Here is a 12804-nt window from a genome sequence, read left to right as displayed (position 1 = left end):
ACTAAACCTCATGAGCTGTCTCTTTCATTCTCCACTACCCTGAGTGTAGTACCACACAGTTGTTACATTACCCTTGCATTTGTCAATGTATTAACTAAGTTTTGTAAATTTATATAGAAACATTTGCTGGTTTATAGATAAATCAGCAAATGCTTCTGTGTACATTTATAAATTTAACTTCCTAACCATGTGGTTTAATGAAATGGAAAGTTAACATTAAAATAATATGAAATGATGAAAGACATAAAAAATTAAAAGAACCTAGACCAACATTAAATTCCAAATCCTCTGAAAAGGAGTTGCCTTCTTGGTAAATTTAAAAAAAAAAAAAATTGTGCAAACATGAAGGAGCTAACAGCGACTTCGTAAGCAAAATCCACTGTTATGTTTGTAATCACCTCTATCAGCAATTTTAACTCCATCCACAATAGATTAAAATACTCATTAGATTTAGGATCCAGTAATAGCATAAACTTCTTAAATCTTAATATTTTTAAACATAACACAACTGTTGGCTTAAATTTTGCATTTATAAAAAAACAACAAAAAAACATAATTCCTTCACTTTGCACCATCCGTATAGTGTGTGTCTAAAAATCTGTATTATACACACAATTTTACAATTCTGAAAAATATTGTTCTAAGAAAAGATTCTTTAGAAGCAGAATTAGTATTTTAATGTGCTAATCAATACCTTCCTACAGAGGAAATGTTCAAAACAGTTGATTTAACTCACAGTGCCATATCAGAAATCAAAAACACATTTGAAAAATCACTCTGCTCCAAAGCAATCTCTTATGCAAAATATTAAAATTATTCTGCTGTATCATAATCAATTAGCCCTTCATCTCAAATATTTTCTCTGGCACAGATATTTATTTATTTATTTTTTTTTATATAATAAACCAAGTAAGTTTATTATTTTCATAGTTTATTAATTAGAAAGATTTTTTTTAGTTACAGCATCTAAGACACCAACAACATAGCTTATTTAATTCAGGGCTAGTTACATTGCAATGCCTGTTTTATTAACAACAGCACTGTAGGATATATATCAATTACAATGTCAAATACCAAATGTTTAGAAAATCAGTGTTATGGTTTTACCTTGTGCTTCAGTGTTCTGCACAGTCATCCTAATTGTGGGTTTGTCCTTTAAACTACCAGTCTCCTTGAATTATTGAATGGTAGTTTGTACTCCTTTAAATGAAACATCTACTTTTTTTTGTCAGTACTTCTCATGGAATAACTTTCTTTATACAGAGTTATAACAGCACTTCTTTTTTCAACTCTCACTTCCTTATTTCTTGCCATATTTATCACAAAACACACAACTTACATCACACACTCTTTCTGAATGATTTGTGTTCGGTTTTATGAGTTATATCTCGTACTCCTCAGTTAATATTGCAAAACAGTCTAGAATCTTCTACACCTTTATGGAATATTCTAGAAATTTAGTAATAGTAATCACCATATAGTGCAAGGAAGCCACAGGCTTTTGCTGCACTGGCAAAAAAAAAAGTAGATTAGAAAATACAAATTACATGCTGCCCTCCTTGCATAAATGTCTGCCTCAACGACTTGCTGTCTGAAAGAAAACTTCCTACAATCTAATCTAAACCTCTTCCCTGTAATTTGAATTTATGGCCCCCTAGTTCTGGAATTGTTTATAACAGTGAAAATGCACCTTTCACTTCACTAACCCCTCTCAGAGCTTTATAACTTGCTTTATAAACCTCAATCAGATCACCTCTGAGGTGCCTGGTTGTCGTGCTCTGTAACTCACATAATCAGTCTTTCCTTGTACGGTCGTCCTTTTGCCAATCTCACCATGAGAGTTGCCTATCTTTCGACCGTCTCAAGAAGCTCAGTCTTTTTTTTTTTTTTTTCAGATGAGATCTCCATACTTGAACACAGTGTTCCAAATGTGGGCTAACAATTGCCTTATACAGTGGGATTATGACCTCCCTGTCTCTACAGGATAACGTTTGATAAATCATCGATAGGGCACCATGGGCTTTTCTGGCTGCCTGTTTACACTGTTCAGAAAACTTCACATCCATTGTTTTTAATTCATATAATTTATTTGGGATTGCCATTCCCCAAGTGTAAGGCCTTGCATTTTGCTGCATTGAAACAGCTGCCACTTCTCTGACCATTTTTGAAGTCTGTTCAAGTCATCTTGAAGGAGCACTGCTTGGCACATCACTAATGACTCTACCAATCTTTATTTATGTTGTCTGCAAATTTTAACATCACGCCTTCTATCCCTTCATTGATGTCATTTATGAAAATGAGAAACAACAGTGGTCCAAGAACTGATCCTTGGGGGGCCATACTCCTGACATTACACCGATCTGAAGAATATCCATTAATCACAACCCTCTGCCCTGCAGCAACCCAGCAGTCCATCTTAGAATCTTTCCAGTAATTCCAACCTGTCTCAGCTTATACTACAGTAACCTCTCATGACGAAATGAGTCAAATGCTTTGCTAAAATCCAAATAAACTATGCTGAAATTGTTCTCTACATCCAGCTTATGAGTAACTGTGTCAGAATAGCCTATTAAGCTAGTTAAACATGATTTTTCCTTAACAAAACAGTGTTTTGTGTCCTTTATAATGCCATATCTATCCCTTGGTTGCACTCTTAATCATTTTCTCTAAGATTTACCCTACTAGACTAACCGGTCTATAGTTACCAGCTTCACTCTTAGAACCTTAAATATTATTTAAGTTTGATTTTTATACATAATAAAAATATTTGAATGAAAATTGGTAAACAAGTCGGTCCTATTTTAATAAAAACTTTGAAAATTAAGAAAAATACAATGTGATGTCAAACTTTTAGGTGGGAGTGTATATCTAATGTCAATCTGTAATATAATACAATCTTGTTTTTTTTTTTGTTTTTTTTTCTTACAAGTACTTGGTATAAAAAATAGATGCTTTATTCTAATAGATTAAAAAATGTAGTAAATGCAATAAAAATGTTTATTAAGTTTATAATAATAATGAGGTAATAATGATTACACAATATAGAAAAATCATACAATTACAAATAAAGTGAACTGTATATAGTCTGCCATTTTGTTTTACTGCTCATGCTAGGTATATAACTTAATGTATGTCATTAACTCAGGGTTATATGTATGCATGTTATTTTTCAATTTTGCTAAATGTTTATATGTAAATAAAATAGTCATTTGTGTATTTAACTTCATATTACATACACAAATGTATTTTCCATTCTGTAAATGATCATTTATTTTTTAGGATGTTGTAATTTAGATATATAAAATAATGATTTTTTATTATTTGCATTTTGTGAAAAAAATAATAAATAATCAATAGTAAACTGTACAGGTCAAGAAATTTATGTTGGTGATATGTCTAATGGAATGAACATTCCAGTTTGTTACTAAAGTGTAATGCAGTAAATAAAATATACATGCTGCATTAGTGTCTTCATTTTTTTCTGAGTTAATATTGTGAAAATCTGTTTCCAATCTCATAGATAATCTCTTGAACTAACTGCTCTTTTCTTTTTATTTAATTTCTTCAATTACACATTTTTTATGAGTCTTGATTTTGTGGCATTTTCCTGTTATAAATAGTATAAATTAAACTTCTAAGAAAGGTCAAAGGATAAAACCTAAGGTTAGGTTCTTTTAAATTGAGCTGCCACCTGCTAAAGACAAAAGATATCCTCCTTATTTAATTTACTGAGACTTTTAAATAATTATCATCAATTACTGTGGTATTTCTATATAAAAATATTCAAAATGTCCCTGCACCCACTCATGTCATTGACTCATCTCCAGCTTTATATCTAATAACATTGTAGACCTGTTTCCAGACACAAAGCTGGAGATGAGTCAGTGACATTCTGGATGCAGAGAATATAACATTTCTTTACAGATATATGTACACCCTAATAAATTATTCTAGTCTGTTTATGGTTCTGTTCTCCATGCTTGATGGGTAACAGAAAACATGTAAAATATTGCCTGCCTCATAATGAAATCAGAGTAATATTAGTATGTACAGACATCTGTAAAGAAACATTTTGGCTACTTATTTGTTTATTTTAATGCATCCACTGAATCAATAAAAGATAAAGCAGTAATTTAAAAAAATTACAAAACCAATGTACATCAATAAAAAAAAGAATCGCAAATAATTACAAATTTAAAAATAATACTTAGGAAGGTTTTGCTCTTGTCAGTAACCAGTGCCACCACTGACAGTAATGTAAAGGTGTATTTTACACCTAGAACATTCTGGATTTTTGTTATAGACAAATGTATACACAGGGCAGTCCATGATTGGCTGTTGATCAAATGAGTGGGATGGGAATACATTATTAATGTGCAGGTGGCAAACCTCAAGGATGGCAAAATTTACTTCCATAAAGTTTCAGGTCCTTGGATTTCGACATGCACAATCTGGTTTACTGTCAATGGGTTTATCCAACTAATTTATCAATTGTGTGACAATATGGATAATATAAATTATAATTCACAAAGTATTTACTTTAGCACAATGCCAAAGTGATGTTTATAGGTTAAACCTGTTTATTGAATTTGAGGATAGTATAATATAAATAAGATTCACAAAGAATTTATTAGGAAATGGGGCAAAATTCATCGGTTATGGATATATATTAATAATACAATCATGAATGATATTAGTCTACATAGTGTAGAACTAGTGTATGCTGCCCAGTGCCAATTAAAGGGAAGTAGGATTGTTTAACCTGTGATTTCAAAATATTAAAATCTATTACAAAATAGAATCCAAGTCTAATTAAAACTGGGGCTAGTAGCTTTATGCATCCAAAAATATGCTTTATTGGTAATCTTAAATCCATCTGTATAGCACATTATTTTTGAATCGTCATAAAAATATCAGGTCTCATTCAGCCAGCTGAGCGAATGACCTCAGTTATCCTTGCTGCCGAATTGATATTGGCATTTATATTATGCTTTACACATTTTTTTTTAAAACCAAGTTACAATAACGACAACAACATGTTAGTTGCTGTATTGCCTACCAGAAAAATTGAGCATACATTACACTTCAACACCAAATTATGGATGCCCAGACAAATTTCAAGATCTGAACAGATGTGGAATTTTGACCCAGGAAATATGCAATATAATGATTATCAGTTTCTGTGTAAAGAAATTTACTATTTCTTGTATATCTGAAATCCACTCAGTAACGTTAACTTGGTAGGATATAAAACTTGATACTGAAATATATATATGATGTTGATACTGCATTGGGATATAAGTTTAGTGTAATATTTTTAATTGTATTGAAATCATGCCTCAGAGCAGCAAAGCAAAAGGCTCAATGTAGTGAGAGTGCTCTGGCTCAGGGAAAAAACAGAGGGTTTGGTTGTCCTCTGAATGACAGCCTTTTGTACTTATTTGATGTTTGTGGAGCTATCAGGAACAGGACATGATTTTGCCAGGGGGGGATGTGTGTGTGCGTGCGTGCTCAATATAAGGAGTGTGAGGAAGTTAGGTGCCACTTGGCATTGTTATGGGCCTTTATGAGAGCTTTAAGAGCATGGGAGGTGCCCTTGAAGGATTTAAATTTGGAGCCCATCAAGCTCCAAGTTGCCTGCATCAATGCCAGAGCTTGCACTTGATCATCAGGCAACAGCGGCAATCCCCAAAGCAGAATGCGCTGGTCCCACAGGAACTAGTCAGTGGTTCTAATGTCAGGGAAACAGGAATATATTGTGCAAAAATGATAGGTGGAACAGGACCAGGATATGTCTGCCAGTGGCAAAAGTTGATGACGTTATAGAATATATATCTTTTAAGGGAACAAACGGTGATTTGTACACATTGGCATGAATCACATTAAGAGTAGGAGAACTGTGGAATTACTTAACAAGTACAGATCAACGTTGAAAAAAAGTCGTGAGTTAGGGTTGAATTTGAAAGTGTCTGCAATTCTGGCCAGACATGATTGGAGGGTACTGTTAAAGTGATTCTTCCATTGGAATGAGCAGCAGCCTGGAAAACAAAATGCTGGAGATTTCAAGGACTATTGGGAGTCATCGTGGAACAAGTAAATAGATGGGCCATGTTAGGGTAACTAAAAATAAGAACAGGTGCATGTATACTTGTGTACACACTAGGGCTTACAATACCAAGATCCCGATTATTTTTTTTCGTGTATTCAAATCCCGGTATTGATACAAAAATACCAGTTTTTCGGTACTCATTTAAAAAATAATTATTCGTGATTTATTCACATAATGGTTATAAAATCGATGACAATAAATCATTAATACTGCTGAATTTTCAAATGAGGGATTGTTATACACAAATGCAATGGAAACTGTAAGACAAAATCTTACAAATATACATTATCCAGTATGGAAGTAAAGCACTTAAGGAATAACAAAAACATCATTACGGAAATATTTTCATTAGTGCAAGTAGGCCTGGTAGTGCAATTAAGGAATATGGTGAACAGTGGTAAGGCAGGTGCAGAAGGTTTAAAATTAAAAGCTTCTGAAGAATAGTTTAATAGTTATGACACTGCCACTTGACGATGCGACATTCAGTGCATTTTGGGAAAGGGTCTCAGTATAGAGCAGTTCAAGGGTATTGTGAAGAGGTGATCTTGAGGTAAAAGATGAAAGCATTTCGTTGTGTGGGAAAAATATTCTGTTTTTCCCACCAAAGGAAGAAGAGTGAGTTTAAAGAATAACAGTGATTGGGTTGGGTTTAAATTAGATAGAGGGAGATAGGTAAATGCATGCAAACCCCATTTTCACATAAGCTTGCATATAAAAAAGTAGTACAAATGGCAATTGTAACTTGCAATCAATTCAATAAATAAGGTATTTGTGGTTGTTGCTCGGAGGGGTTGCAGACTTCCGGTGGTTCTGGGTCCAGTTCTGGGAGTGTCCAGCTGTATAGTGAAGGGTTCCGCCGGGCATGTTCCTGTGCTAGAAGTTAATCTGGAAGTTGAATAACAAGCCAGTCAGATAGTGCCTTGGCTTCTACTACTGCTGCTGTGATAATTTCCTTCAGTATTAACAGAGAACTGTCCCCGAAATGTTGAAATAAGACAGTACTGGAAGAGCTATACAGCAGAGTTCGAGAGACACAGAGATCACCGCACTCCATGGAAAGAACCCGATCAAAGGAATCCCATCATGAAAGAGAAGGAAGGTAAGTCCTCTGAACTGTGTTTTATTGGAAATGGTACTTAGATAAAGTGGGAGATTATTTTAGAGTAAGGTTTGAAGTTGAAGAAACACGAGAAGGAAATGTTCAGTATTGAGTTGGTTTATTGGTTGAAGTTGTAAAGAAAATTGATATTGCTAAATTAAGAGAGACTACATGGAATTGTTATTATTAAGTTAGCGACTTATGTATTGCTGTTGTGAAGAGAATTGATATTGGCGATTAAGAGAAATATGAGGAGGTGATTAAGATTGAATTAGTTTAGCGTTTGAAGCTGTAGAGAGAGTTGAGATTGTTAATTGAGAGAAATTTTATGGAAATGATAGCATATATTAACAGATTAAATGAGAAAAATGAATAGATTAGATGTAAATGAACACCAGTTATGTATTGTAAGTAGTTTTGTATGATAAATGACTTTTGTTTTATATTTGTGTCATTGCGCTTGAGAAACTGACGACTCATATATAATATATATATACGTGGGGGATGGAGGGAATATCCCTCAGTTCCTGGAAATTCTCATTTTTTTAACATAGGTAGCTTGTGGGCCTTAGTGCTTGAGGGGGAGCTGCTGTACAAAACTCATAACAATGGCCACTGATGGAAATACTAAGATACAGGGAAATAAAAATAAAAAAATAAATAAATACCCCCTCCCCCCCACAACTTAGATTTGGTTTCCTCACCAAGCTTAGCCGACAGTCCCTTTCGTTAATACAGATATAGTGCCATAAAAAGTCAAAAAGGAAATATTTTTTATTTTCGATAAAAAGGAAATAAGATTTTTTGAAGATGAGGGAATAAGGGGGGGCGGGTAAACTGCAACTCGTCTACGACTATCTCAGTACAAAGCACCAACCAGCACAGAATCCAAAAGGATGTTTTCTGCTGCTAATTAAATATGTACCAAAATTGGATCCAGTTTAAATGATAACACACTATTGGGTTTCTTAAGAGCTCACTTTATTCGGACAGGTAGTGTGGATGCTTATTTTTATGTTTTTAGAATAACTGTATGTTTAATAATTTTTGCTAGAATATTTATTACAGGTGACCCCCGCTTAACGCTGATAGTTCGTTCCGGGAAAACAGAGCGCTAAGTGAATCCGCGCTAAGCGAGCGCCATATTCCCATAAGGTAACATATGTATTTGTGAGTTGCGGTCTATTCCATAGGATATTTTCTAATCAATAATAAATGGTAATGAAAATATGTACCAATGTCGATTAAAAATATTTAATATTCAAAATTTTGTACATATAAAATATTCTACATTATATACACATATAATTATGAGGTAATTAACTAACGAAAATCATGAATTTATTAATTCGATGGCCCTGTGCTCTCGAGTTTTCGTATCTTTGGACTGAAAAATGTGTCGATTTTGGGTTGTGCTTTGGCCCTCTTCCTCTCATTGTACAACAACATGTAGGGATTCATTTCTTTCTTCAAATTTCTTATTACCTTGGCACTTCGTTCCATGTCAGTGTCGTTCTCCCGGAAATAATCACACATTTTTTCAAAGTGTTCAAAAGCTTCACTAAGTCCTTTTGCAGTCAGCGACTTCATCGGTTCTTCATCTATAGTATCTTGATCATCATCTCCCTCAATAGCAAGCTCTTGTTCTTTTATAATTTCCATTAGTTCTTCATTAGAGAGGCCATCCCTGTCGTTGTCGATCATCTCTTGTACGATGTCTTCGTTAATTTCGTGTAATCCTGCTTCTTTTCCGAGCTCAACAATTTGTGTTTTAACATTTTCAACGGAATCATCAGGTTCCTGGGAATGCTTTATGCAATTTTTCCAAACTTTCCTCCACACTCCATTCATGGTTTTCTGAGTCACTTCATCCCAGGCACTTGAAATGTTGTAGATGGCGGTTTTAATGTTATAGGATTTCCAAAACTCCTTTAAACTCGGTACATTTTCAGTGTTGATGGCTTTAATAGCTTGGGAAAAGGTGTTCCTTATGTAGTACGCTTTAAATGTGGCAATTACTCCTTGGTCCATTGGTTGGATCAGAGACGTAGTGTTTGGAGGCATGTAAAAAACTTTTATGTGATTGTTCAAGTCTTCTAAGCTCTCTTTGCTTGGGTGTCCTGGCGCATTGTCCATGATTAGAATAGCTTTATAACCAATGTTATTTTTTGCACAATATTTTTCCACTGCAGGACAGAAGAACTCAGCATACCAATCAATGAAAAGCGGTCTGGTTACCCAAGCTTTTTTATTAGCCTTCCAGATGACAGGTAGGTTTGATTTAGCTAAACCTTTAAGAGCCCTTGGATTTTCGGAATGGTAAACTAAAAGGGGTTTTAATTTAAAATCCCCGCAGCGTTACCACCCAACAACAAAGTTAACCGATCCTTCGCCGCTTTGAAGCCTGGCATGTTTTTTTCTTCTTTCGATATGAAACTTCTTTTAGGCATTCGTTTCCAAAAAATACCTGTTTCATCTATGTTAAAAACTTGTTGAGCAGTATAACATCCCTCTTCAATAATTTTAACAAATTCTTTTTTGAAAGTTTCGGCTCCTTGTTGATCTGCACTTGCAGCTTCTCCCTGTATTGCTACGTTGTGCAGGTTATAGCGCTTTCTAAATCTATCAAACCAGCCCTTACTAGCGTTAAATGGTTCCACATTTTTTTCGGGGTGAGCTTCCTTTAAATCTTCATATAGGCTCTTCGCTTTTTCTTTAATAATAATTGAACTTAACGGAATTCTACGTTGAATGTTGTCTTCAATAAAATTATGTAGAAGTTTCTCCATTTCAATCATAATAGCCGGCCTAGCCCTGGTCAATTTAGTTGCCTGCAGGGGAACAGCTGTTTTTCCAGCTGCTAAAATTGATTCTTTATTTTTTATGATTGTTCTTACAGTTGAACCTGCCAGTCCTAAATTATTGCACACATCCACTTGTCTTTGACAGGAATCAATTCTCTTCAAAACGTCTAATTTAATTTTCAAACTCAATGTTTTTCTTACCTTTCCAATCTTCGCACCGCGTCCAGACATTGTTGCTTTTTCATTCTTATCCGCCATAACTCTCTGCAAATGTAACTGCGTTGCACTGATTGTGATAGGATGTTCGAGTACAGTGAACTGTCTGTATGTCTAACACTGTATGCACTGAATGATATCTAGAATTCCTCTGGCAAGCGAGCTGAAGACGGTGACAAATGTTTTATTTATCTGAAAAGTTCGATTTTACCGTGCAGTAAAATCAAATGGTTGTTTATTGCACGAAAATACTGTAATAAATTATGGTGTGAGTCATGGAGAATGTTTATGGAATTTCCAAAACAGTAAAACAAACAAATTTTATGTACTTCGGGTGACCACAAGGTCAGAGGAGTTCTGAAGACAAGAGAATACTGTACAAGAAACAGCACCGCATTTAGCACTCATGGGATTGATTGTGTGAAAAACATTTCCCAAGTTATAGTTCCCACAGTAAAACAAAAGAAGAGATAGGGAGTAAATCTATTTTTAGTATCTTTCTATTACAGGTCAGAACAGAAAATGCAGACTTCGTAACAGCATATGACACTGGATGGTAAATTTTTTTCAGCTTGTGTACTAAAAAAGAATTTCTCCCTTGAAACTATCCACACCAAGAAATAGAGCATATTGAAAGTTTCATTTTTGTACATAGAGTAGAAATTATAAAAATAATTACTGTAGTTAATTTCATGGTGGCTATTTTCTCCTTTTGCCAAAAAAAAAAAAAAAAAAAAAAAAAAAAAAAGGCTCAAAACAGACTGGACTGAAGACGGATTTGCCAAAAATTCAATCTGTATGCTAGTAAAATAGCGTTATAGTGAGTTTTGACAGCGTTATAGTCAGATACGGGTTATAATATAAGAACAGCGTTATAGCGAATCAGCGTAAAGCGAACCGCGTTATAACGGGGGCCTGCTGTATTGTAATAAAAGTTTGATTTAAAATGTGAATTCAAGTAATTACTTGTTTTTTCTTTACTTTATTGCACCTAATTGTTCATCAAAATTTATTGCGAAAAAAATTTTTTTTGGAATACTTGTATTCCGGTTTCATAAATTAAAAATACCAAAATACTGGTATTAAGATTTTGACCAGTATTGTGAGCCCTAGTGCACACCAATGCAAAGAGTTTAGTAAATGAATTTGAGGTGCTGGTCAAAACATCCAAGGCAGATATTGTTGAGATATCAGAGCTGTGGTGTTACACATATAAGGAATGCACAATTGGAATTTGGGGAGTACAATGTGTACAGAATGGATAGACAGGTTAAGATAGGAGGGATTATGCTGTTAAGAAACATAAAATCAGAGGAAGTGCATCCAGTTGACATGGGTGGACAGTGCAATGTTGAGTCAGTTTTGAGTGACATAGGCACTGGGAAAGCAAAATTAAGAGTAGGAGTGTTATAGACCATGACTCTGATGAGTACAATGAACAACTGTACAGATAAATAGTGGGCCAGTATATCAGATTGTTTTATAATGGGGGGGGGAGTTTAACTTCCCAGATATTGACTGGAACATGTGGGTTTACAAAAGCCTTGCACACTAGCAAGGCTTTTGTACATTTATTGGATGATTGTTTTTTTACAGCAGCATGTTCAAGAGGCAACCAGAGGGAGTAATACTCTTGATCTGATTATCAGCAGTGATTCTTCATGCATTAAGAATCTGCAGATAAAGGAACCACTAGGTGACATTCATCATAGTGTGCTGATGTAGGATTTAATCTAAGATGTAACTACCATTAGGGGTAAAGGGAAGGGTTTTTGCTTTTGTAAAGGTGATTGATTACAGTGGTCTGAGACAGTTTTTAAATTCTGTACAGTGGGAAAAACTGATGTTACCAACAGCAAATTCAAAATGGGAAGCATTCAAAGAATTAATCTTGGATAATACTAGGCTTTTCATACCAACTAAGAAATATTGTTCAAGATTTAGGCCTAAATGGATTACTGCTATCCATATGCCATATTTTACATTGACAAATGTAAAATATGGATTATTGATACCCGTATGCCATATTTTACATTGACAAATGTAAAATATGGCATACGGGTAGCAGTAACCCCAGAGTAACATATCAACTGTGTGGTACTACACTCAGATTGGTGGAGAATGAAAAAGACCTGGAGGTAATTATGCAGTCAGATATGAAGTTTTTCCTTGGAACAGTGCAGACAGTCTGCAAGAATAGCTCATGGTGTCTTGTCAATGATATATAGGAATTTTTGTAGCAGGAATAAGGAGGTGATTATCTCCTTGTATAAGGCAATGGTCATGTCACACTTTGAGTGCTTCATACAGGTTTGGAGGCCTAATTTTAGGAAGGATGTAGAGCTGCTGAAACAAGTACAGAGAAGAAAAACAAGATTGGTGAATGGAACAATGGGTTGCTCTTACGAAGAAAGGATTAAGTTCTGAAAATTGCAACGTCTGAAAACTAGGCATCTGTGAGGTGATCTTATTGAGTTGTATAAAGTCTTGAATGGTTTGAGTAAGCTCAATGTTGATGGGATTCTTCCTCTTGTCCAGATTAATCACCAAATTCAAACTGAGAAAAGTCAGTTGTA

The 12804-nt window shown here is 34.6% G+C and overlaps 1 protein-coding gene across 1 annotated transcript in view; it reads left to right on the top strand.

Moving 5' to 3' along the window:
• The first annotated feature begins 7161 nt into the window (after nt 1-7161).
• The window catches only part of LOC150090891 (lysosome membrane protein 2-like), a 101189-nt gene continuing 95546 nt past the window's right edge, over nt 7162-12804 (top strand). Inside the window, exon 1 of the mRNA XM_090376335.1 lies at nt 7162-7208. Within this exon, the coding sequence (XP_090232461.1) occupies nt 7162-7208 (47 nt within the window). The remainder of the gene's footprint in view (nt 7209-12804) is intronic.

Source organism: Mastigoproctus giganteus, chromosome 1, assembly GCF_048544385.1.
Source record: "Mastigoproctus giganteus isolate SK-2022 chromosome 1, ASM4854438v1, whole genome shotgun sequence".
NCBI classification, from domain to species: Eukaryota; Metazoa; Arthropoda; class Arachnida; order Uropygi; family Thelyphonidae; genus Mastigoproctus; species Mastigoproctus giganteus.
This window is presented reverse-complemented; position numbering and strand designations above follow the sequence as displayed.